This window comes from Hemicordylus capensis, chromosome 15 (genome assembly GCF_027244095.1).
Source record: "Hemicordylus capensis ecotype Gifberg chromosome 15, rHemCap1.1.pri, whole genome shotgun sequence".
NCBI lineage: Eukaryota > Metazoa > Chordata > Lepidosauria > Squamata > Cordylidae > Hemicordylus > Hemicordylus capensis.
The window spans coordinates 3,151,090-3,175,603 of NC_069671.1; the positions used below are offsets into that span (position 1 = coordinate 3,151,090).

At 48.5% G+C, this 24,514-nt stretch overlaps 1 protein-coding gene across 2 annotated transcripts in view; it reads right to left on the reverse strand.

The window, feature by feature from the left end:
• Positions 1 to 786: 786 nt before the first annotated feature.
• MORC2 (MORC family CW-type zinc finger 2) overlaps positions 787 to 24,514 on the reverse strand; it is a 55,675-nt gene continuing 31,947 nt past the window's right edge. The window contains exons 7-26 of one of the 2 annotated variants that reach the window (XM_053279250.1): positions 24,294 to 24,453; positions 24,002 to 24,113; positions 22,177 to 22,302; positions 19,868 to 19,947; positions 17,700 to 17,782; positions 16,681 to 16,766; positions 14,746 to 14,886; positions 13,458 to 13,612; positions 13,183 to 13,311; positions 12,938 to 13,043; positions 12,165 to 12,294; positions 10,969 to 11,043; positions 10,472 to 10,873; positions 8,558 to 8,701; positions 7,047 to 7,101; positions 6,434 to 6,575; positions 5,085 to 5,267; positions 4,685 to 4,778; positions 2,998 to 3,186; positions 787 to 1,171 (exon numbers count right to left, since the gene is read on the reverse strand). In XM_053279250.1, the coding sequence (XP_053135225.1) occupies positions 1,103 to 1,171; positions 2,998 to 3,186; positions 4,685 to 4,778; positions 5,085 to 5,267; positions 6,434 to 6,575; positions 7,047 to 7,101; positions 8,558 to 8,701; positions 10,472 to 10,873; positions 10,969 to 11,043; positions 12,165 to 12,294; positions 12,938 to 13,043; positions 13,183 to 13,311; positions 13,458 to 13,612; positions 14,746 to 14,886; positions 16,681 to 16,766; positions 17,700 to 17,782; positions 19,868 to 19,947; positions 22,177 to 22,302; positions 24,002 to 24,113; positions 24,294 to 24,453 (2,661 nt within the window). In that variant the 3' untranslated portion in view covers positions 787 to 1,102. The remainder of the gene's footprint in view (positions 1,172 to 2,997; positions 3,187 to 4,684; positions 4,779 to 5,084; positions 5,268 to 6,433; positions 6,576 to 7,046; positions 7,102 to 8,557; positions 8,702 to 10,471; positions 10,874 to 10,968; positions 11,044 to 12,164; positions 12,295 to 12,937; positions 13,044 to 13,182; positions 13,312 to 13,457; positions 13,613 to 14,745; positions 14,887 to 16,680; positions 16,767 to 17,699; positions 17,783 to 19,867; positions 19,948 to 22,176; positions 22,303 to 24,001; positions 24,114 to 24,293; positions 24,454 to 24,514) is intronic. The other variant, XM_053279251.1, reaches the window with a different exon arrangement.

Below are 24,514 nucleotides of genomic sequence, written 5' to 3' on the forward strand. Positions count from 1 at the left end.
GTAGGGCTGGGAGAGACTCTCTCCTGAAACCTTGGAAAGCCGCTGCCGGTCAGCGTAGGCAATACTGAGCTAGACAGACCAATGGTTCCTATGTCTGGGCCAGAGTACGTTGCCTCAGAGAGGCAGAACACAACTACCCCAAGACTGGCTGGGGTCTTTTGCAGTCACGTTATCAGGGATCCTTTGACTGGAAGTGGTAGGGACTGAACCTATCATAGCCATAAGGACCCTCTCCATCCTCGGAGAAAGAAACGTGGTAGCTATGATGAATGTAGCCTTGCCCATTCTGGGGCACGCACAGACCAAGAAGAAAAGCACGGCGGCACTCTGAAGAAAGCTTACAGCCGGTCTCTCTCCTCCTCACCTTCACTCTTCTCCCACACAGAACAACCAGAACCGACAGCTGAACAGAGCACCGAGATTCAAACCTGATGGGAGATGCGCCATCAGGGCTGTTCAACTTTGGCCTTCCTGCAGATGCTGACTGGCAATTCCCATCATCCCTGACTACTGGCCACTGTGGCTGGAGATGATGGGAGTTGTAGTCTAAAAACAGCTGGAGGGATGAAGCTGACCAAGAAGAGGAAGCCCCAGACCCAAGCCTGAACTGAGTTATTTGCTTCTCCCCTCATGCAGAAGGTTTTTTCTTGGGCGTGGGGCTTTGGGATTACACAGGACATTGGCTTTCACCTTCTTCATGTGAAGAGGAAACCACAAGACACACAGCGTTGCTCTACTGAGGAGTCTCAAGGTACACCTTCATAACTAGGATATAGACTTCTTCAGAGCCAAAAGACCCAACACCAGACTTCGTTTTTTGTTTGTAAAAAAACAAAAACAGAAATATTTATAAACATAGGTTAAAAACCTTGCTCAACAGCACTGATGTCTCCCGCGTTGCGTTAAAAAGAACCAAAACAAAAAAACCCAAGAGGTCATCACAAGTGAAAGTTGTACACCAATGCACACTAATACAGTAGTCTCTAAAGGCTCTGGACCCCACCTCCACACACCGCCCTGGATTCCCCCTACACATAAAGTCCCACAGGATATGGGGATCGACGCCCTGGTGATTTCACTCTGGTGTTGGAATGTGGGCGCCTTAATCGCCCCTGGCAATCAGGTCCTCAATGTATGCATCTAGCTCATCATCCGTATTGAAGTCGATGTCCTGAAACCAACAAGGGAAAAGAGAGAGAGAAAGAGAAAGTGCATCATACTTTTCTGACTGAAGGCTGTTTGTGAAGCAAGATCTTTCCTCCCAAGAACACAAGACGACATCTAGGCCCTTCTCCCTTGGCCTACTATTACACGGCCCAGGGTCATATCCAGTGGTGAAGAAACATTGGCTCAGTTTATCAGCCAGACAAAATATTTTACTCGTCAAGCTACGTTGGTACATTGTTCAGGACTTTTTTCACTCGTCAGGCATCGTTTTTCACTCGTCACAGACTAGAAGACTTGTGGATTTCTGCAGCCCTGGTCATATCCATTCCCTGACAGAGTTACACTCACAAAGGCTGCTGGAACGCTTTGCTACTTAACATTTCACAAGCAACTTCTCCTGTCCTTCATCACAGCTTCTTAGAGGAGGACTGAACATCAATCAACACAAGACATCTGAGGTTTTTAGCTTAAGAAAAAAGGTGACTATGGAGGGATGAGGTAATACCCATCTTCATTAGAGGAGAGCTGGTCTTGTGGGAGCAAGCATGACTTGTCCCCTTAGCTAAGCAGGGTCCACCCTGGCTGCATATGAATGGGAGACTTGTTGTGTGAGCACTGGAAGAGATTCCACTCAGGGGATGGAGCCGCTCTGGGAAGAGCAGAAGCTTTCAAGTTCCCTCCCTGACAGCATCTCCAAGACAAGGCTGAGAGAGATTCCTGCCTGCAACCTTGGAGAAGCCGCTGCCAGTCTGTGAAGACAATACTAAGCTAGATAGACCAATGGTCTGACTCAGTATACGGCAGCTTCCTCTGTTCCTATTATCACCCAGCCCTAGCAATAAGTAGCTGTGCTCATAGAAAACTGAGAATTAGCTGCCTCTCCATTCTGATCAGTGAAAGAGTTCCATGTAACTTTGAAAACGTGTGTCAATCTCTATATCAACAAAAGGGGATCTGATAAGAGGGACTTGCTAGTACTCTTTCTTCTGAACAGATTAACTGAAAGGAAGGCAGGGTCTTAAAAACCTGAGCTTCCCAACGCAGCAGAAAGGGAAATCACCTGGCCTGGGAGATGGGGTATAGAGGAATCGCAATTCCTCCCACTCAAGGTGGCTGTTCACATGCCATCCCTTCTGGCTAGGGACAGGCAAGCACAAGGCAGAAACAGCTGCTTTGGCAGCTGCTGCCTCTATCAAGATTTAATATCTGCAAAGGAGCACAGCACATGCTCGAAGCAGGACCTAGGAGGGCAGGAACTTTGGTGCTGGGCTGAAGGGAAGGACCAACTGCCTGGTACCTCGCCCATAAACTCTCTCATGTAGCTGAGGCTGCATTTATTTATTTAAAATATTTATACGCTGGCCCTCCAGGGCACTACTGGTTGGGGCGGGTCACAACAATAAGATCGATACAAGATACAATAAAAGTAATAAAATTAACCAAATTAAACAAAAAAGTTAAAAGCCAGATTAAAAACCACAATCGTTTTTAGGTTCAAATTAAAGGTTATTTTAAAAGCTAAAACTGATAAGTTACAAAAAGCTAAAGAATCGAATCGAATTATTATAACCAAAAAATGGAGCATTAAACAGTCATGCCAAATGCAACCCTTATGTTCAGAGATTTCCCCATCTTTGTTAAGTCTGCTGATATGTTTATATCCAGTCTGTGCAAGAGCTGGGAACCGGAGTGCCTCATAGGCGAACAGGACTCCTTTCTAGCGATGCCAAGTGGTTGGAGCTACCAGTCAAAATCCTATGTTGGCACCGGCCCAGTGGAACCCCCCACCACAGGAAAACCACTCCAGTTCAGCAACAAGGCTTCACTTACCTCTTGCACCTTTTGGAGTAGTGCTACGATGTTAGTCCTCAGCTTCTGGAGTTTCTCCTTTGTCTCGGAGAGCTTCTGCTCCTGCACGCGAAGCTTTTCCTCGCAGGCCTTGGCCTGGGTGTTCGCACGGGTCTGGTACGAGTTGCACAGGTTCTGCAGGCTCATCTCATACTTGTTGAAGTAGTCTTTCTGTGGGGAGGCAGACAGACACAGGGACTCCCTTAGCAAGCGGAGGGGCCCATATAAGCTCAGGAGCATAGGAAGCGGTCTTCTACTGAGTCCATGTTGGTCCATACTGTCTGCATTGACTTGGCAGAGGTTCTCCAAGGTTACAAGCAGCAGTCTCTTCCAGCCCTATCTGGAGAACCTAGGAAGCTGCCATATACTGAGTCAGGCCCTTGGTCCATCTAGCTCAGCATTGTCTTCACAGACTGGCAGCAGCTTCTCCAAGGTTGCAGGCAGGAGTCTCTCTCAGCCCGATCTTGGAGATGCTGCCAGGGAGGGAACTTGGGGCCTTCTGCTCTTCCCAGAGAGAGCGGCTCCATCTCCTAAAGGTATAAGGCAGCTTCCGACGTTCCTAGCCCAACAAGGGCTTATGCTCAGTGGCTTCCAAAACTTACAACGTATCGAGGGCAGTTAAGCGTCAGTTGAAAGGGGGTGGGGGTGGGTGGGAGGAAAACGAGGGAGGCTCGGCTTGGGCCAGCTGCAGCCCTGTTCGAGGCTGGGGATGCATTGCGATTTTTTGTTCTTGGTCTTGACTTGTCTCCGGTTTCCCAGGGGTATGAACTGAATATCCATGCCCAAGGTAAACAAGTATAATTCAAGTTAAGCTGTTCATTCTGTTGTGGAATCCTTTGCTTCTTGCTGCTGTTCACTGAGAGATTTGCTACTGGTTTTGGTGGTAGTAACCGACACGGAGTGAAACAGGCTGCTGCCCCCTGTTGGCAAAAGGGAGTTTAGAAAGAGAAGTTGCTCATACCTCACCGTGTCTCATTCGGATCCATGCCTGGCATTTTTAAACTACCAAGTACAAACGGTTCTAGCTTCTCCCGCAAAATACTGGAAATCTTGGGCTGCTGAAGGTGCGGAGGATTCTCTAATGAGATCTGCAGTTCCCACTTTACAGAATCACTGTTTACAGGAAAATGAAACGACTGCTCTCCCAGTTTTAAGTCTGGAGTGCAGATACAACCTGTGACTATCTTTGGTTCAGGCATCAGAATTCTAACTTCTTTCAAGACTTTTACTGTCTGTCTTGTAAAATTGCAAAACACTTCCCTCTCTCCATTCTGTAGTATTAAGATTAGAGTGTCTGGCTCCTAGTTTAGGGGCTTTATAAATACTAACATCAGCCCTAACAACTGGGCAAAGAGGCACCTTTTCAAGTGGTGGAACATTGGAATAAAGGAAGCTAGCCATATACTGAGTCAGACCCTTGGTCCATCTAGCTCAGTATTGTCTACCCAGACTGGCAGCGGCTTCTCCAAGGTTGCAGGCAGGAGTCTCTCTCAGCCTTATCTTGGAGATGCTGCGAGGGCTGAGAGAGACTCCTGCCTGCAACCTTGGAGAAGCCGTTGCCAGTCTGTGTAGACGATACTTCGCTCAATGGACCGAGGGTCTGACTCGGTAGAAGGCCATCTCCTATTTAAGTCACCAGTTTAGAGTGTTGCCTCAGCCATGGACTTACCAGAGGGAACACCACCAGCTCTTCTGAACTCATGGTACTCAGCTCCTTCTTGGAGATGGGGAAGTTGGGAGGCAGGAAGTACCGCAAACAATTCCTACCCAAACAGAGAGACAAAGATTAAGATTGTGCACTCACCACAGCAGCAGGGAAGCACAAGTGTGTGTGCACTGCCAAGTGCAATTCCGGATACTGGCAGGAGAAGAGCCTGAATAAATGGGATATATGCCCTGCCCCATAGATCCCACGGCCAACAAGAGCAGAGACGCTTTGGCAATGCAGCATGATTTGTATCGTCTCTGCCATCTGACTCTGAATTGCCTGGGCACAGAATTTTAATTTAATAATACTAAGGTTTAATGCTGGGAGACCGACTGAAAAAGCAAACCGTCAGGAGGCTCACCGGAGTATCTGGGTTAACAACCCGACGGTCTCGTGGCTGTTGCTGGTCGATCCGGTGGTGTCTGGCTCCGTCACGCCTGAGGTCGAGGGCTCGGCTTCCACAACTTCCTGCTGAGTGTCTGGACTTTGGCGTTCCGGAGAGGGAGGTCTCATTAGCCGCACGTCCTCACTGCCTCTCTCGACCCTGGAGGGACCAACAAGGGTGTCACAGGAAGCCTCTGCCATGCTGAAGAGACCCTCCGATGGCCACCCCTCTCCTCCCCCAATACATTGGGCATGGAGATACATTTAAGTGCCGATGCCAAAAGAGACGCCATTCAGCATGGTCGCTGTTTTCTTGCCGTGGGGCGAGATACAAGCTTTCAAAGCTACGCAGAACCCTCTCACTGATCCGAATGGAGAGGCCACGAGCACAGCTAGTTGTTACCAAGGCTGGACATGCCCCTCCTCTCTCCTTAGTTGCTAGGGAGGTGCAAGGTCCGGCAGGCAGATGGTTCGGTGGCAGGGGGTGTGTGTGGGCTACCTTTAAGCAGCAGGGAGGGAGCTCTTACCCGGCACGCGCACCGGCCACTTCTAGTCTGACGCTGACCAGGGCGGCAAGAAGATACACTGCTGCCCCCGTGCAGCAATTTTCTGGCGAGGGAGTGGGGGGAGGACCCTCCCTGCTCCTTAAAGGTACCCCCCCCATCCGCCACCGGACCTCTGAGCTGGTCTGCCGGTCCACCGAAAAGGACCACCGAACCAGTTTGTGCACATCCCTATTAGTCGATAACACACTTCAAATGTTTTAGGTTCTCCTCAAAGGTGTTCCAGCACCATCTTGGCTGTCTTTTCCCCCACCTTTTCCAGCCATACAATACCCTATTATGGGCATTATGATACTGGCAGATTTATTGCCAGTATTATTAATTATTAATCTCTTCCCTAATAATAGGAGCCAGCGTGGTGTAGTGGCCAGAGTGCTGGACTAGGACCGGGGAGACCCGAGTTCAAATCCCCATTCAGCCATGAGACTTGCTGGGTGACTCTGGGCCAGTCACTTCTCTCTCAGCCTAACCTACTTCACAGGGTTGTTGTGAGGAGAAAACGTAAGTATGTAGTACACCGCTCTGGGCTCCTTGGAGGAAGAGTGGGATATACAATGTAATAAAAACAACAACAACCCCCAGCATGGAATTTGCCTTTTCCCAAGTTGTTGTCCACGAGGTCCACATTTTCACTGAGTTACTGGCCATGATCCCAACCAGCACGAGTCAGTATTAATCTCTTGTCCCTTGTCTACAAACAGATCATGCCAGGGGCGACCATCACAGCTCCTGCATCCCCCTTATTTTCACAGGCAACAATTACCAGCGGTCTCTTGGAGTGACATCGGTAGGGACGTAATCAAACTTCACCTTCCAACGGATAGTTTGCTTGTCCATCTCCACAGCTGTAATGCGGCCCGTGAACCACACCTTATTCACTCGTACTTCCACATGAAGCCCTTTATCTATGAGAGGCAGGACAAAAACGCTGGATGAATGAAGAAATGGTTTGCAACACAATCAAGGCCTGGGGCGCCCTAAGGGCTGGCGAGGGCCAGGTGTGACGTGCCCTCGAAATGAGGCAACCCTCACAAACACCTTCTGCTAAGAATGCTAATCTTCTCCTCATCAGCTGGGGTAAAGCTGGTTCAATTCAAAAACCAGAGTTTTAAGTCCTATATGTCCTTGTTTATATCTTGATCAAAACAAACAACAGATCTGAATACTAGATGAGATACAACCCTGGTCCCAGTCTTTGTAGCTATGTTCTCAGAGCCGAGAGGGTCCTGTTTTAATCTGGATCGCAATCTGAATATAACGTAAATTTAACACTAGACCCTCTTCACTGCTTTCAGTGTTAACGTCCACTCAATGCACCATTTCCCTCTTTCCTAAGAACCTGGGAGATGCAGACCGGGAGAGTCTGTCTCTCTTACCTTTCTGTGCTCTTTTCAGTTCCGCAAGTTCTTCTTCGCCTGCACTGTCTGTGAGCTAAAAGCAAGGAGAGTTCAGATGAGCTAAAAATGTCAGAATCTGTGCTGTGCAGGGGCGTGGCTATAACTGGACTGGGGCAGGGATGACAAATGTTCTTGGGCCCCTAAGGGAGAGCGGGGCTTGCTAGCGGAGTAACCGATTGCTCTTCATTCTCTCCCTCCAAATAAGAAGGTGGGGAGGTGGGCAGGGCAAGGGTCCACCTTCCTTTTCTGTCCCAGGGCCCGCTCCCAACCATGCCACACCCCTGGTGCTGGTCTTCATTTTACTAACTAACCAGAACCCAATCAATAGCTAGTTTCATGATTCAATGCAAAACTTAAATTTTCATTTGTCTGTCCCCTTGTGGGCTGGGGAGAACAGACCAAGGGAAGTGTGGAATGAAATGTTAGATAAATAATATACATATGTTTCAATGGTCAACCTCTGGAAGGAGGACATGACCCAGACAGTGGACACAATTGCTCCTAAATGAGCCCCCGCCCCAACAGAGTCTGTTGCCAGTACCTGGCTGGCAAGAGAAGTTTTCAATTATCTGCTGTTGGCATGTTTGTTTTGATTAATGCTGATATTGTTTTCTTTTTGCTAACCACCCTGATCACTCATACAAGTAGAAAGGCAGTACAAGAGACCCTTGAATACTGCAGGTTAATTTACTGTGGTTTTGCCTTCATGGGCAACTTCCCTGCAGACTAATTCACTTATGGTAAAAGTAAAGTTGTGCTGTCGAGTCGGTGTGGACTTCTGGCAACCACAGAGCCCTGTGGTTGCTTTGGGTAGAATACAGGAGGGGCTTACCATTGCCATGCCTTTCAGCATCTTCCTATATTGCTGCGGCCTGATATAGGGGTTTCTGGGAAACATAACAGCAGGGATTTGAACTGCTAGGCAAGTCATTTCCAGCTCTGCCATTAGGTGGCTAGTTTTTGCTTATTTTAAACAGGATTCCATTTGCACTTTGCATTTTGCCCGGCAGCCAGTGCAACTGTTTTAAAATACTGGCCCAGGCGGGAGGTTAGAAGCAACATCCGCACCAAATCATCCCACAGGGTTCCTGATTTGAGCAGTACAATTCAGTATTTTACAAGGCTCTCTTTCCTTTCTTGCTGTTCTCCGGTGGGCCGGTAAGGCCTTGGCAACGCTGCATCCTCATGCTAAAACCCTGATTTAGCTCAGATTGCCTCGTTTGAGCTCTGACACAGGAAGAACAAGATCATGTGGATCATGATACTTTCGGCAGCCTTCGCTCCGTTCATTGGTGGGGAGGGTCAAATCAGAGCCAACCTCCAGTTGAGGATCTCACTGTAGAAACAGTTTGTCCAGCCCAATTCGCACTCATGGTCTTCCTCTGCCAGTTGAGCGGCCCTCAACTCCTGTAACCCCCCCCCCCCAATTTTGAACAGCAAACCAGAGTTGTGAAGAGTCAAGGCATTCTCTTTGCCGCTCACGCACTCACCTCCACCACCACCTCATTAGAATCTTTCTTCTCTTCTTTGACTGTCACCTGTTTCCCCAGCTTCTTTTTCTCTTTTTTCGGCACACTCTCTTCCCCTGACCCATCCTCTATCGCGCTACAGCTTCTCTTCCGGGTACTGGAAGCCTGTCGAGATGGGGACAACAACAGGAGCCGGCGTCAAGCGAAACCGCGGTTGCTCTGTCAGCCCCTCCAGGAGGGTTAAAGCCACACAAGAGAAAGGAGAGACAGAGATCCAGCACCGGGCGACCAGAGCTGTGTACGAGTAAGTTAAGCTAGGCAAAAGGAACAGCCACTTGGAGAAGGGACAGGCCTTCTCCATTGCAGCCCCAAGGCTTGGGAACACACTTCCTGCTGAAACAAGAGCCTCCTCATCTCTTACAACTTTTAAAAGGGCAGTCAAGACGCATTTGTTCACCCAAGCTTTTAAATTAGATACTGTTTTAATTGTGTTTTTAATAGTTTTAACTTTTAAATTTTAATTGTTGAAATGTTTTAATCTTTTTATTGGCTGTTTTTATTGTTTTGTAAACCGCCCAGAGAACTTGCGTTTCGGGTGGTACAGAAATGTATTAAATAAATTAATTAAATAAATAAAGCCACAACGATGTCAACAGGTGGGGGAGTAGTCTGCAACCATTTTCTGCCTCTTCTCATAACAATTCAGGGACACTCACTTATGCCGTGACTAGAGATGGAAAAAGAAATGGAACTCACCCACTTTCCCACCAGGAAAAAACAAACAAATGAAAAAAGCCTCCCCACCCCACCCCAGGCCTTAACAGCAGCCTACTACTACAACAAATATTTATATACCACTTTTCAACCAAAGTCCCCAAAGCGGTTTACACAGATATAGATAAATAAAATGGCTCCCTATCCCACAAAGGGCTCACAAACTAACAAAAAAGAAATATAAGACAGCCACTGGAGGGATGCTGTGCTGGGGATGGAGAGGGCCAGTTGCTCTCCCCCTGCTCAATACAAGAGAATCACCAAAGAGGTGCCTCTTTGCACCTTTCTAAGGGAAGTGGACCAGGGAGGCACAACACATCACAGCAGAAACCGGCGTGCCTAGAAGCCGTTGACAGAAATTCTGTGTGAAGAAGTGTAAATGGTAGGGATCCAGAAATTTAGGCTTTGCTCACTAAAGTAAAGTGTGCTGTAAAGTCGATTTCGACTCCTGGCGCCCACAGAGCCCTGTGGTTTTCTTTTGGTAGAATACAGGAGGGGTTTCCCATTCCCTCCTCTGAAGCAGTAGGAGAGGATGCCTTTCAGCACCTTCCTATATCACTGCTGCCCGATATAGTACCAGTGGGGATTCGAACCGACAACCTTCTGCTTGTTAGTCAAGCATTTCCCCGCTTTGCCACTCACTAGTCAGCCATTATTTGTGGCCGCCAAACTGTGGACCCCTTTCTTCCCTCAGATCCTTTTCTGGTCCAGTGGCAAGAGGGATTAGGAGATAAATGGGTCTTCTGTCGTTGGCACTGGGAGATGGAGATGGTAAGGAACAGGATGATCTCTCTTCTCCTGCACAGGAAGGATTTGTGCTGTTTATTAGCTTCTCAAAAATGGCAGTGGAAAGGAGACCTCCAGGGAGGAAATCCTTGTGATGCTGGGTGCCCTGCTCGCCAGAGGGCTGGGGACACTCGCCACTGGTGAGCTGGCAAGTGGATCTGTGGATGTCTGATAAAAATCCAGTTCTGCATCTTATCAGGAGCTGATGCCTAGATTTGGACTCACTGGGGTACTTATAAAAGTTTGCTCTTTTAAAAAAAATCACATTTATACACAATGAAAACAATCGAAAGCAACTTCGAGTCTTGTACAAACGTGAGGGATGACACGGAGAAGACAACCATTCACAGTAAGAGCAGAGAAGAGGGCTCTCACCTGGGGATGCTTGACACCTGGGAGTTTCTTGGGCGGCAGCCCCACCTTCAAGTGTTTGGGGCTGGCAGGCCTGCTATGATGGCTCTTGGAGTTCTGAAGCAGGGCCGGGGGCACCGTCCCCACGGCTGCAGCTCTAGATGGAGGCCTGACAGGAGGGGGCGCAGACCTGCCAGGAGCCACCACTTGGTTCTGCATCCTTGAAACACTGGGTTCCTCCTGGGACGCCATGCGGGGGGCGGCTCTGGAGGAGCTGACTGCTGGCCGAGGAGGGGGCCCCTTCCTCTGCTGGCTGAGAGCCCTGGAGAGAGGTGGTGGAGCTGGGGGCCTACTGGGAGCGTTTTTAATCACGTCCGGTAAAGGGGGTGACCGTGGGCGCTGGGGCCTGTTCAGCAACTCTGAATTCTGCAAGGAGGAGAAGAGGGTTAGCGCGGGCCGTTCGTACCGCGGACAGCAGGTCTTGCAAGCAGCAAACGGAGGGGACGAGGGAGCCCACTCACCTCCACGGCAGGTCGGGCGGTAACCTCCAGAGGCAGTCGCCTCAGGTCGGCCTGGGAACGTACCGGAGTCGTTTTCTGGAGCAGAACAAGTGCAACGGTTTCATTTTAAGAACAACGATGGTTCACTAGAAACCAACTTTCTTTGCAGAAACTGACCTCACCACCCATGCCTGGGGTCTGCGCCACCCCCCCCATACAGGTTCTGTCGATATTCAATTAATCAATCAATCCTGCACAGAAATCTCATATCATTGAAAATAAGTTATAAGGACATTCACAGTCTTGCATGATCTCATTCCAATACTGAATACAGTGGTCCCTCGACTTACAAAGCACTCGACATCCGAAGATTTCGACATATGAACGACAAAAAATACTGGAAGTCGTTGCCGGTTTAGATGCGGCTTCCTCGACCTACGAATTTTTAGATGCAGTTTCCTCGACTTACGAGTGTTCCGGACCTCCGTGGATGCGCTTTTCGACTTACGAAAATTCCGACCTACGAACGTGCGTTCGGATCGGATTATCTTCGTAAGTCGAGGGACCACTGTACATAAGATCCATTTATGCACCAATTTATCTATAGCGTCAATCTCATTTGGATTTTTATCATAGCTAATTTAACCATAAAAGGCATTCTCCAAACACAGTTTTGCCAATATAATTCGGGAGGCGGCAACGTTTTCTTTCATGCTGAAACAACAGACATCCTGGCATCTGGTTGATAGGCAACTAATTTAAGACCTTCTCTTATATATGCAAAGACACGTACCCTGGGGCCGTATGATAAACATCCTCTATTGTAATTTGAACTTCTCTCCAGTATGTGGCAATCTTGGGACAGAACAAAGAAATATGCCCCTGCTGCTTGACATCTCCAATACTGGCCATCTTTCAAATGATAAATATGTTTTAACTGATGAGGTGTCAAGAACTATCTGCACTGAAGTATGTATAAATGGCATGTACCATGTGGTTTAAATTACAGGAGAACCCTGTTATTCACAGGGCTCCATTCCCCCCGGGGTGTGTGTGTGTGTAACAAATCTACGAATAATGGGGCATTAGGGCAGTTTGAAATGGGGGGATGGGTTCCAAGATGCCGAAAATTGTGGGTTTTGCCACATCCACCCCCTGCAAATTACCCTCAAATGAGCCCCCCACCCCCCCTGCAGAATCCTGTGCCCAGGACTTGCCTGCAAGGCCTCCAGCTTCTCCTGCTGCTGCCGAATTTTCTCCGTCAGCTCCTTCTGCTTGTCTTCCTGAGACTTCTCCTTCCTCAGGAGGCTCAGAGGCACCTTCTGCTTCTGTTCGGGGGCATCGCACCTACGGGTGGGAATACAAAGGCTCAACGAAAGGCTGGTTGGGAGGCCTGACCAGCCCAAGCAATTCGAAAGCAGAGATGCCAAGAGAGTGCCCGGGACACACACGACGATTTCCATGCAAGATGCCCCAATGCCCTCCTGGCATTTCCCTTTATTGCATGAGGCCATTCTAGGGTCGCCCTATTCTGGCTTTCCAAATCTGGGAGCCTAATTTGCCTATTATGTAAATGGGCTGGAAAATAATTTCTGAGTAGAAGAGTGGCTGCATGTTTTGGTCTATAACTCCGCTTCTACAAGGGCTAGAGCTTAACTGCTTTTTTTTTAAAATGAACATTGAAATCTGGGTGAGATGCTTAAAGTCTGGGTCAAACCTGGGATTTGGGGGAGGGGCATGGCAACTCTAGGCTATTCGGATGAATGACCCACCCCCATGTGATAAAAGGACATGCTAGTACCATCCAAATGGGCCTTGTGTGAAGAAAATGCACTGTTGTTGAGGGGAAACTTCAATACCACACATTACACGATAGCTTAGGTTGTGACTCCGTCTCTGTCTCGTATCTGTAGTAATATTACGGGTCTACTTCACAAGTTCTTGTTAGGACGACGAAAACTGTTCAGTGGGCTTCGAGGAACACACTCACCTGTCCTGTTCCGCGTCGGGATTCATCGCACACATCCAGGTATCTGGGTATTCTTGCTCCACAGAGCTGAGCTGGAAGGGAAGAGTCCGCCATTTCAGACAGACGTCTGCAACAGAGAAACACACCACACCGTCAGCCAATCAAGGCCTGCCTGGACCCAGAGCTCATGAGCAAGATCTTCTGACCTTTATATTACAAACGTTTTAAAGTGAAACCTACTTTTAGGCCCCGAGTAGAAAACTCACCACACTGAATAGTTGTGGGGATCTCCATGGCTCTCCGGCGTTTGTAACGCAATTCATTCGACGGGGGTTGGTTCCAGTTCGCTGACAAGTAGCCAAAGTCATCCCAGAACTTGATGATACCTTTCTGAGCTGGAGATTTAAAAACAACCAACAACAAAACCTCAAATCATGCTAAGCAGAGCTGCTCCTGTCTGTGGTCTGTGTATCCAGCCTTCTCTCCGAGCGAGGATTCCCACTTCCCGCCCAATTCCCACCAAAGAACGGGGTGAGCTCACCTATCTCCACGTCCTTCCAGTACTGAGCCAGATGTTCTCCCATGGCCCTTAACAGGTGCCGGTACTCTTTGGCGTCCGCAAAGTCCTGCTTGTTATGGGTGGGCTCCAGAACCAGGTAGGGGACGTCCACCACTCCAACAACGCCACCACATGCCCTGAGATTGAGAAGCACACTGCTGACACACACGGGCCACCAAACCATGCTGGGGAGACAGCACGAAGAGACAGGTCCCGCCCCCGGACCAGGATTAATCCCCCAAATGGCCAAACTGGAAGGGCCACATTTTAGTAAGAAAAAGGTCCATTCTGACAATACCGGCTGTTTTATAGCAACTCTGCGTGGTTCTCAAAAGGGATGCCTAAGAAATCCTCCTGCTGCTGACGGTCAGCATTGCACAGTGCAAAGGCTGGGTGTCAGCAAAGCACTGGCTCTTTGGCCAAGGAAGGTCTAGGCGAGTGGTCTTCATGATTTTTCAAGTGGCAAAAAAACCTTCAAAGCAAGAGCCCTTCCCCACTGTGCTGACCTCGGCACAGTCCTGCGTGTTTCTCAATGCCGGGAGGGCCCTTCAAGAGAGACGGAGCCCTCTTCTAGGAGCTCTGGGAGAAAAGCCCTGCTGGGAACGATGACACTTCCCAGCACTCTGTGCATGCCTTCCAAGAGGGTGCCGGGGCTCACGAGGGCCCCATTTCCCTTAAGAACACAAGAACAGCCCTGCTGGATCAGGCCCAAGGAGGCCCATCTAGTCCTGCATTCTGTTTCCCACAGTGGCCCACTTGATGCCACTGGAAGCTACAGGCAGGAGTTGAGGACAGACCCTCTCTCCTGCTGTTACTCCCCTGCAACTGGTATTCAGAGGCATCCTGCCTTTGAGGCTGGAGGTGGCCCACAGCCCTTCGACTAGTAGCCATTGATATCATCAGCAATCATCTCAATATGTCACCTGGATGTTTTTTCTCTCTCTTTTGGAAAGCCAGTGGTACAAAGCGAGGATCTGAATCCAATTTCCAGTAGGCAAAGGGTGGGGTGGGGGGCGCTCCATGCCCTGCACAGACCGTTGCCCCCTCCCCAGGACAGAAAAGGCGATGCAAGAGGGGGGGAAAGAAGAGTATGCCCATTTGCTGAACTTGGGTTCTGTCTACGTTCCAACTCTCTGGCTCTAGGGGTGAGTGACCCAGACTTGGATAGGTGGGGAAGGGCCTAGTTTTCTGTAGCATTTCAGTGGGGGGCAGAAAGAGGCCGCCTGCCCTTCGGAGGAGCGCTGTCTGGAGATCTCTGCAAGGGACTTACATGCCGCCGTCCAGCTGGGGGCCCACCTTCTCGTACATCTTAATCAGCCGGCTGCAGTTATAGACGAACATCCCATCCAATTGCCGCTGCTCGATGTTGACCCCAAAGATGAAGTTCAGCTCTTTGGGCTCCTTCAGGGCCCTGAGACAGAGGCAAACAACCCACGTCAAAGGCTGCCTCGCACAGGGGTTCCCAAGTGTGGGTCCGCAAATGCTGGATGGAGCGCCACTCCCATCACCCCCAGATCGGGTTTCCTATAAAATGTGCCAGACCAGAGGTTCCCAGATGTTGCTGGGAGTTCAACTCCCATCATCCCCAGCCTTTGGCCACTGCCGATAATGACCTATAAAGCCCTAAACAGCTTAAGCCCAGGAAGAGGACATCAGCTTCACTAGGAGCCCCATCACTCCTTGAGATGACCCAGAGTAGTCCGTCTGCAGTTGCCACCAGCTCATCTGGAGGCTACTCGGGGATGGGCCTTCTCTGTGGCCGCCCCAAGGCTTCGGAATGTGCTCCCTGCTGGGGAAAAAGCCTCCTCATCTCTGACAGCTTTTAGAAAGATCCTCAAGACACGTCCATTCATCCAAGCCCTTAATTTGTTTGTAGAATTGTGGGTTTGTTTAAAAATGGCTCTTAATGTTTTGATTCCTATTTGAATTCCTATTTGTTGTAAACTGCCCAGGGAGAGGTGTGTATACAAATACACTAAGTAGATAGATAGATAGATAGATAGATAGATAGATAAGAACACAAATTGTGCAATTGATGGCCTCTGGAAATAATAGCCGTCTATTACACCACCGTGTTTTCACAATTCTTGCACTACACACAGCCGCACTTTTGTGCAACTGTATGAATGTTGCACTGCAAGGCCCACGTAACACGGCAGAATATGTCAGCCACTCTCTTTCAGCTTTACATTCTTCACCGGTTGCCCCTGGCCACCAAAAGCCAAATCTAAAGAATTGTTAGATGCTTTCCCCCCACATGTTCTTGCTTCCCCCACCTCTTCATTTAGTTGCAGGAACTGATCTCCTTGCCATCCTGAGTCAGAATGCCAGGATGTTCCATTTATACCAGGGGTGGGCAAACTTGGCCCTCCAACTGTTGGACTACAACTCCCATCATCCCCAGCCACAATGTACTGTGCTGGGGATGATGAGAGTTGTCGGTCAACAACAGCTGGAGGACCAAGTTTGCCCACTCCTGATTTAGACATATTTATTTTATTCATTTATTTAACCTATTTTTATATCGCCCCAAACTTACGTCTCTGGGCAGCTTACAACAAAAAACAGAAAAGTTGAAACATTAGTTAAAACAAATAAAGAACAAAAATCAAAACAGTGGTTAAAATGAATGACAGCAACAAATTAAAACATGGCATTTAACTGCATTCCTAACTGCAAGGCGCGCCTGCGCAGCTGAGGGAGATTGCTGCAAGCCCATGACAGCGGCTGTAATTAAAAAAAGCAGTGGAGGTTGGGCACAGTGGGATGGCTGCCTGAGGTCCCCTGGACATTTGGACCCCACTCTCCTGGACCTTGGAGGCCATGGACCGGGGCCCCAAGATCAGGGGGTTAGAATGCCTCTGGGGGAAGGAGCTAGGAAGGGCACGGAGGCCTTGCCTCCTAGTCACGGAAAGTCTCCTTTACTCTCCTGACAACTGAGATTTCAGCAGGCACGGCAACCATAAAGACGAGAAATGTGTTTTGCAGAAAAAGAGGAAGGGGGCTGGGGTTCTCCGGAAATGGAATTCTGCCCCTAAATATCATATTGTGCACGTTTTCTGTATTCTCACAAAACAGCAGCACAGATAAAAATGGTCTATTTCGCACTTCCAGAGCTGGAAGACTCTTCAAGGTCACTTTGCAGGGGGGGTGGAAGCGGACCACCGAGCGAGGAGCCCAGAGGAGCCCACGGTCTGTGACTCACCTCTGCTTCGCCTCCCTGACCCTCTTCTTGACATCAGCCTCTCTGCGCATGGTTATTGCCATGTTCTGGGCTTGGCGCAACATGACCTGTGGAAGAAAAGCAGCACCTAGTCTTAAACATAGGGAGGCAACATAAAGGAATAGGAATAAAGGAAGCTGCCTTATATCAAGTCAGACCATTGTCCATTGAACTCAGGATTGTCTACACCAGGGATTCTCAGCCTTGGGTCCCCAGAAGTTGCTGGACTTCAGCTCCCATAATCCCCAACCAAAGGTCACTGGGGCTAGGAATTATGGGAGTTGAAGTCCAGTAACATCTGGGGACCCAACACTGAGAATCCCTGGTCTACAATGACTACAGGATCTTCTCCAGGGTTTCAGGCAGGAACTTTCCCCAGCTCTGGAGAGGCAGAGGATTGAACCTGGGACCTTCTGCAGGCTATGCAGATGTTCTTATCACGAAGCTACAAACCCCATCCCTTAAGAAACTCCATACAAATCAAAGAAAATCACATGACAATTATCTAGCCAACCCACTGAAGGGGAGGAATTTGATCTGGGCACTGGGATTATGCTGGCCAAATTTCATAAACAGGATAAGGAGGCCAGGATAAAGCTCCCATCTGGAAGGCTAACAGGGGTTTCTTGGAGAGAAATGCAAAATGGTCTGCGGGCCTCCAGCAATGCCCCCATAAAGTATCAAACTCAGATTTTTCCCCTTGAACAATTGTGAGGGTTTTTTTTAACGAGCCACAAAATGACTACGATGCCCAAAATGACAGCCACCTCCGATCCACGGATTTAACCCTTTTTGTGCCGGGTTAACCTCGCGTATACTGAGGTTGGGTGCCAATCACCCGACACAAAACCGTGGGTGCTGGACCCACAATCAACAAGGTCCTCCTGTGTTTGATATCTGCTGGCAACTCCTCTATAGCAGGCTCAAGGAGTTGCTGCCCCAATCTCTTCTTGAATACTGGCATGTCAGATCAAGTGGCCCCAATTTATCAGAGAGGTTACCCTGGATTCCCTTGTGAGGTCTGCTCCCAGGCGCAGCTCCAATGCACGGGCCTTGCTCTCTGCTTCGCGAGCCTTCTCTTCCGCTGAAACAAAGAACCGTATTACCATCTTTGCGGAGGATGGCATTTTGCGGGGGGGGGGGGGGGATACGGATCCCATAACAGTGTTCATCACTGTATGGCCCAGTGGCACCCCATCAACCCCATGTGCGGCCTGTGTGAATCTTCAGCTGAGGTCAGATACTCTGCGCAGTCCCAAGGCACCATGTGGAAGGGACTGTTCTCACCATGCAGCGCCACTGCTTTGCCCAGCACTGGTGGGGCTCCTTCAAGGGAAGCAAAGTCCTTGGGAGCCCCTGCACTATCGCAGAAGGCAAGCACAGGGTGCTGCGAAGGGTAGCCCTTCCCAGGGCTATCCTCCTAGAGCTCTTAAAAGAGGCTCAGGTCTCTCTTAAAGGGCCCTCCCAGCACTGAGAAATGCACAGTATTGTGCAAGGTTCGGCCCCATGGGAAATGGCTCTCCCACTGAAGGGTTTTTTGCCAGCGTGGGCCCCCACTTGGAAAATAGTGATGGTCACTGCCTTAAGAAGCTGCGGTAGTAATGTTAGAGGTGATTTTGTAGAAGCAAGGAAGAATCCAAAGGACGGATGCAAGATTCGAGAGGGTAACTGCAGTCTAGCTATAACACAACGTAACAGACCAGACCAGTCTAGTTCAGTTTGCAGCCCATCTCGTTCTGCGGCCTCAGGGCAGCTAATATTTTCAAAACATATATATTCCAAAACCAAGGAGGCAACCAGCTCCCCCACACCCACTACTGACTTCTGCCAGGATCAACAAAAAGAACACCTGAGACCACAAGGGAAGCTAGGATTAGTACATGGTGGCTTCTTAGCTAAGACACAAAGGTACCTGATGGCAGTTTTGACGTTGCATGTGAAATGTTACACTTTCTGTTGTCCCCAAAGAGGTGAGAACTAACAAGGAGGAGGAAGTAGACCGATGTAGGAGGGAAGCAACTCTACAACCTTCCCAAAGTATTTACCACCGAAGATGAAGTTGTCTTTTTCGGGCAAGGACAAAACAGCTCACTGCAGGAATAAGGGAGTCTCCTCACCACTTGGCAGCAGAAGACAGATGACCAGGCTACCAAGTGGTTACAGACATACCGTGACTAAGTTGCGCCCTGCAATTCAGATTGGGTTTTTAACTAATTTTAAATTTGACTTGATTTTTAAACTAATTTTAAAATGGGTTTTTAAACCACTTTGTATTGTATTTTATATTTTATTTTCTCCCTTTTTGTCTGTTATGACTTAATGTGTTATGTGTTTTTCTTGTATGTTTTTGTCCTGTGTTGTGATCCGCCCAGAGAACAATTTGTTATGGGGTGGCTAACAAATAATGTTTGTTTATTATATTATTATTATGCTATTTACACCCAGTCTACCAGATGTTATTGACTGGATTTGGTACTTTAATTACTGGGCCCTTTCCAAGGGTCTAGGATAACTAAAGAAAAATTAAAGATAGTGTCGTCGTATTCGTGCTGTCCTGAGTAGTGTGGCCTTCTGTAGCTGATGTGATGTAATTTTATTGATGCCCAAGTTGTCAAGACGGTGTTCAAGTTCTTTTGGTGCTGTACCAAGAGCACCAACAACTACTGGCACCACTACTGTTTTCTCTTGTCAGAGCCACTTAATTTCAATCTGAAGGTCCTTGTATTTGTATCCAGTTGTTTTTCATCAACCTGTCTTATCCCCTGGGATTGCAATATCAATTATCGGAACCCGATTCTTCTCGATGACTGTCAGATCTGGCGTATTATGCACTAAATGCCTATCAGTTTGTATTCAAAAATAAATAAAATAAAATAAAATAAAATAATTAAAAAGTGTCATCTGTGCCCAATAATATTCGTGAGCCAATCTAGATCAGCAGTTCAGAAGAGAGAAACAGGATACCAGCATGTTTGGTATAACACAATTATCTGTCAAGATTAAAGTTTGGCTTTGCGGGTCTGTTGATACTGGTCAGGCACTGATCAAAGGAAGGATGGTTAGGAACATGAACACAGAAGGAAGAACTGGACAGATTTAAGTCCTCAAGTGATAGCTGAAAGGGGGCAGGGCTTCCAATCATTCTAGGGGAACATCCCCATAGACTCACCGATCCGAGCCATATGCTCTGCTTTCTTTACTTCCTGCTCTGCTCTGGTCTTGAATCGCTTGGAAGTATATTTGTACATCCTAGAAGGGGGGATCGGGGGAGGAAGGCAGAAGAGGGAGAGACGACAAACATGTTATCATTGAATTAGCAATCCCCATGCTAACAGAACAACGACAGCCCCAGCTCATAACTGTAACATTTAAGCGCATGCGTACACATATATACATAAAACCACAAATTTTCATGTTTAGCGTAGAGCCAGCATAGCATAATGGTTAGAGTGTTGGACTAGGACCGGGAAAACCTGAGTTTGAATCCCCATTCAACCATGAAACTCACTGGGTGACTGTGGGCCAGTCATGTATCTCTCAGCCTAAACAACCACTCTGAGCTCCCCGGAGGAAAAAGCGGGATACAAATGTAAAAAATAATGAACAACATAATAAATATGAAAGTTATAAAGACAGTATAACTGTTATACACTATGATATGAGACACTAACTCATATCCACACCAAGTTCCTCTTAAGCGGTCTCATTGAAATCAGTGGCACAAATTTGCTAGTCCTCTTAATTTCAATGGGAGTACTCCGTGCTAATGTTCCGAAGCCTGTCAGTCTGACTGAGGGGAGGGTTCCACTGAGCTCTAGCATGCTGCCAGCCAATCAGAGCAGAGGAGGAAGGCTTTCCTCCCTCCCCTTCTGCAGTGGACACATTGCTAAGGACACACCAGCTTCCTCAGCTGGCAGTCCTTAGACGGGAAACAAATAGCGTGGCTGCAGTGCAGGGAGGCAGTAGGGCTCCAATTACTCACTGGGAGTCCTTCAAGTACTGCTCACGGGGGGGGGGCAGTTTACTAATATTCTCTGCTGGGAACCTCTGGTCTAGAAAGTGACACTGAGTCGATCAGGGCCTGCTGCATTAAGTCAAGCAAGGTCATGAGACTATGGTTCCTTGGCACTAATGTCTGTAGCGGCTTTGATATCAGAATGGTCCTCTTCTCCCATGATCTTCATGGATGATGTTACGAAGCTGTGGTTAAGAGATGAGCATCTGAAGGAGATTCAAACCCTTTCAAAGTATTTTGAAAGGCTGATTGCAGAGGTGGAAACAAAGGCAGCAGCAGTGGCTTGTACCGTTCTGGTTGCCTGCACCTTTCCCAAGGAGAACCCCTGTGCATGGACTGAGAGACAGCAGCAACCGAGATGTGGGGTTCTGCTCACGCTCCACCGAGTGAATGACGGGGCCGTCTGCTCTACCCAATGAGGGAGCAGATGGATCCAACGTCATCTTGGAGGCCAGAGTAGGCTCAGAGCCCTGAATCTAGAGATCTTGGAGCTAACCAAGCTTTAGCTGCGGGGGCTTAAGTGGGATCCTTTGGTGGAGAGCCTGAAGGCAAAAACCTAGAGAGGAGATGGTGAATCCTGTGAAGTGGGAGCAGCTCTGGCTGGGGGTGTAAAAGACAGTCAGACTACATGATTATCCATAGTCTGAAGAAACTCCTGCATAAAAGCCTAGAAGAAGCACTGAATTTACAATATGCTATGCTTTTTAAAATAAATTTTTGGCAATGATTCTGAATTTCTCTAAAACATGGAAGGCAAGACCTATGGAAATCTCTCTTTTCTCAACGTCTATGGAGAAGGGACGCTCTCCAAAAGAAAGGTCAACACACTTTCTAGGCAAAAGAGGTCCCTTTCTGATGCTACAATGCACAGTCAAAAAGGAAAGGAGTGGCAAAGCCCCAGCTCTGCCCCTCTCTCACCCTATGCATGGGATTTTATGTATTTATTTGATTTATATACCACTCTTCCAAAAACGGTTCAGGGCGGTTGATCAATGATCAATGCTATTGATCATTGGCAGAGAAGGGCCTGCTCTTCCAATCTTCTACAAGTTCCCACTACTGGCCTGTATAGCTGCATTCCCATACATGGGATGGCAGAGAACTCACAAAAAAAGAATACAAGTTTTTCCTTGTTTTTTTGTTTTAAAAGAACCAAAACTCTGGACTAAGAGCAGCTGAATTCTGCAAACCACCACCCATGTGAGCCAACATTTTGCATAATGTATTTGGCTATTCACAGAAAAGGGCAAAATTCAGCCACCCCACTGGCTTTTGAGATCACATCAGGTATTGCCTGCCTATACGGTGGCAACCACAACGTCCAGAAAATGGCCTTTTAAAAAAAAAATGTAAAAAACCCTGGATGCAGGTATTTTTAGGAAGCTAAATGCACATCTTGCAGCTCTTCTAAATGCCCACAGAAGGGCAGATTTGCAAGGGGAAAAGTCTGCTACAGCTCCTACCGAGGCTTGTATAAGCAACAGGAAAGGCGTTTGGTTTGTACTTTGTGTCCATGGATGAAGATCCTCATTCTCGGATCAATGTAGAGCACTGCGGTGTAGGCCCGGAAGGAGCGGCGCTCTGGCTTCCTGGAAGAGAAAAAGGGCCTTTCATACACCAGGAAGCCCATTGCCTCAAACCTATTTTAAAAGAGGGACCAATTTCACCCATCTTCACACTGCATTCCATCACATGTGTAACAGCAGCCTCTGAAAACATTCACAAATCCTCAGGATTATCCCAACTTAAAAACAACAACAACAGAAACTCAGAGGCAGCTGGTTTACAGAAAGCCCAGTGAAGAGCTTCTTCATCTACTCAAACCTGACAACCCTCTACCAGCTTACTCCAAGGCAAGAGAAACGGTTTTCATCCGCAGAGAACTTTGGAGGGGACCAGGGTCTCGCTGCTCAACATGCTGCAGCCCTAGAGAAAGCTGCAAGCTGTGAGCATCCTCTCCCACGGTTCCTGACCTCCTTCCAATGCCTGTGCAAAATCACCACTCTTGCATCGACTTTGAGGAGAGGCGAGCTGGTCTTGTGGGAGCAAGCATGACTTGTCCCCATAGCCAAGCAGGGTCTGCCCTGGTTGCATATGAATGGGAGACTAGAAGTTTGAGCACTGTAAAATATTCCCCTTAGGGGATGGAGCTGCTCTGGGAAGAGCATCTAGGTTTCAAGTTCCTTCCCTGGCAGCATCTCCAAGATCAGGCTGAGAGAGATTCCTGCCTGCAACCTTGGAGAAGCCGCTGCCAGTCAGGGTACACAATACTGAGCTAGATAGACCAATGGTCTGACTCAGTATATGGCAGCTTCCGATGTTCCTATGCCAGGCATTGGGGGAGAGACTGAGACAGAACTGGCAAGAGCTTATCTGGCTGTTTCTGAGCTTTGAAGGTGGTGCAGATGTGAGAAATGAGAGAAGACAGGTCAGTGGCAAGTAGGGATGTGCACGAACCTGTTTGTAGGCCCTTTTATGGGCCTCTGAACAGGTTCGAACACTAGGAGGTTCAAAGGCGTGGGGTGTCGGACTTCAAGGGCGGGGGGGTGCATTTACCCCTCCCTCCACTTCCCCCCTGCCAGCGCTCAGTTTTTGTAAAGTCCTTCGGGGTGGCAGTGTGCCTTCCTGCTGCCCAATCCCCTCTTCGGCCTGAAGTGGCCACAAGTTCCAGCCACTTCCAGCCGAAGAGGGGGCGGGTGGCAGGGATTTACGCTGCTGCCCTGAAGGACTTTACAAAAACCAAGTGCCAGCAGGGTAAACGCACCCTCCCCCGTCTGACACCCGCCACCTTCGAACCACCCCTGCCCAGTTCCATGCACATCCCTAGTGGCAACCACTAACAACAATAGGTTACCAGATCCAGCCGAAGTCTGTGGATTCCCATGTAGGCCTACTTAGGCCAAAACCTGAAGCAAGCTCAAGTAAGGTGTGTGACTGTCCCAACTCCAGCTTCTCTTAACAAAAGTTAGTCTTATGCCCCAGACATTTCAATCTCTACCTCCTCACCATTTCAGAGAGTACAGTCTCTCTCTGCCATGCCCACAGCTCACAACTCCATCTTCCTTCTCCACAGCACCCTAGCTCAGGTGTGTGGCTATTATATGCCATATCCTCCAAAAAGGGTCAGATGCACAGAGAAACCTGCCTTGCAACAACACAACAAACTGGCAGCTAGAGCCCATAAGGTGGCTTACCTATCAAGCCATCTGCTTCCTTGTGTGTGAAAACACAGACACAAAGACACACACACGGTCATGCACACACAAACAGTGGCCACGTCAAACTTACGTCCCCTCTGGCGGTGTCTCAGCCATCTGGATATCTCGGGGGTCAGAGGTCACGTCCAACTCAGGCTCACCATTATCCATCAGTTTCAGATTGAAAATGATCACCAGCGTGCCTGAAGCATCAGACACAAGGACGTTAACTCTCTCCTACAACTCTAGGTAGAAAAGCATCATCATCATGCCTATCACACATGCATTTTGACATCTTGAGAGCGGCCAGACACAAGGACTCTTGTGGAATGTGTACGCAGCCCTGACCTCATCACAATCACACATGCAGGTTACACCCTCACCTTTCTCCCCAGGAATCTTCCTGAACTGCTCCATCACCTCCTGCTCGGTTTTGAAGGGAGAATACTTGTAAATCAGTTCCGTTTCAATGGAGAATTTCTCCATGTTGTCAGTCAAGGGCTCCTTGCTATAGGCACTCCATGTTGGCAGTGGAACAATGACCTACAGTCCCAAAAGAAAGAAAGAGAATTAAAAAGGGCATTTCTGCACTCATTTGTTAAAA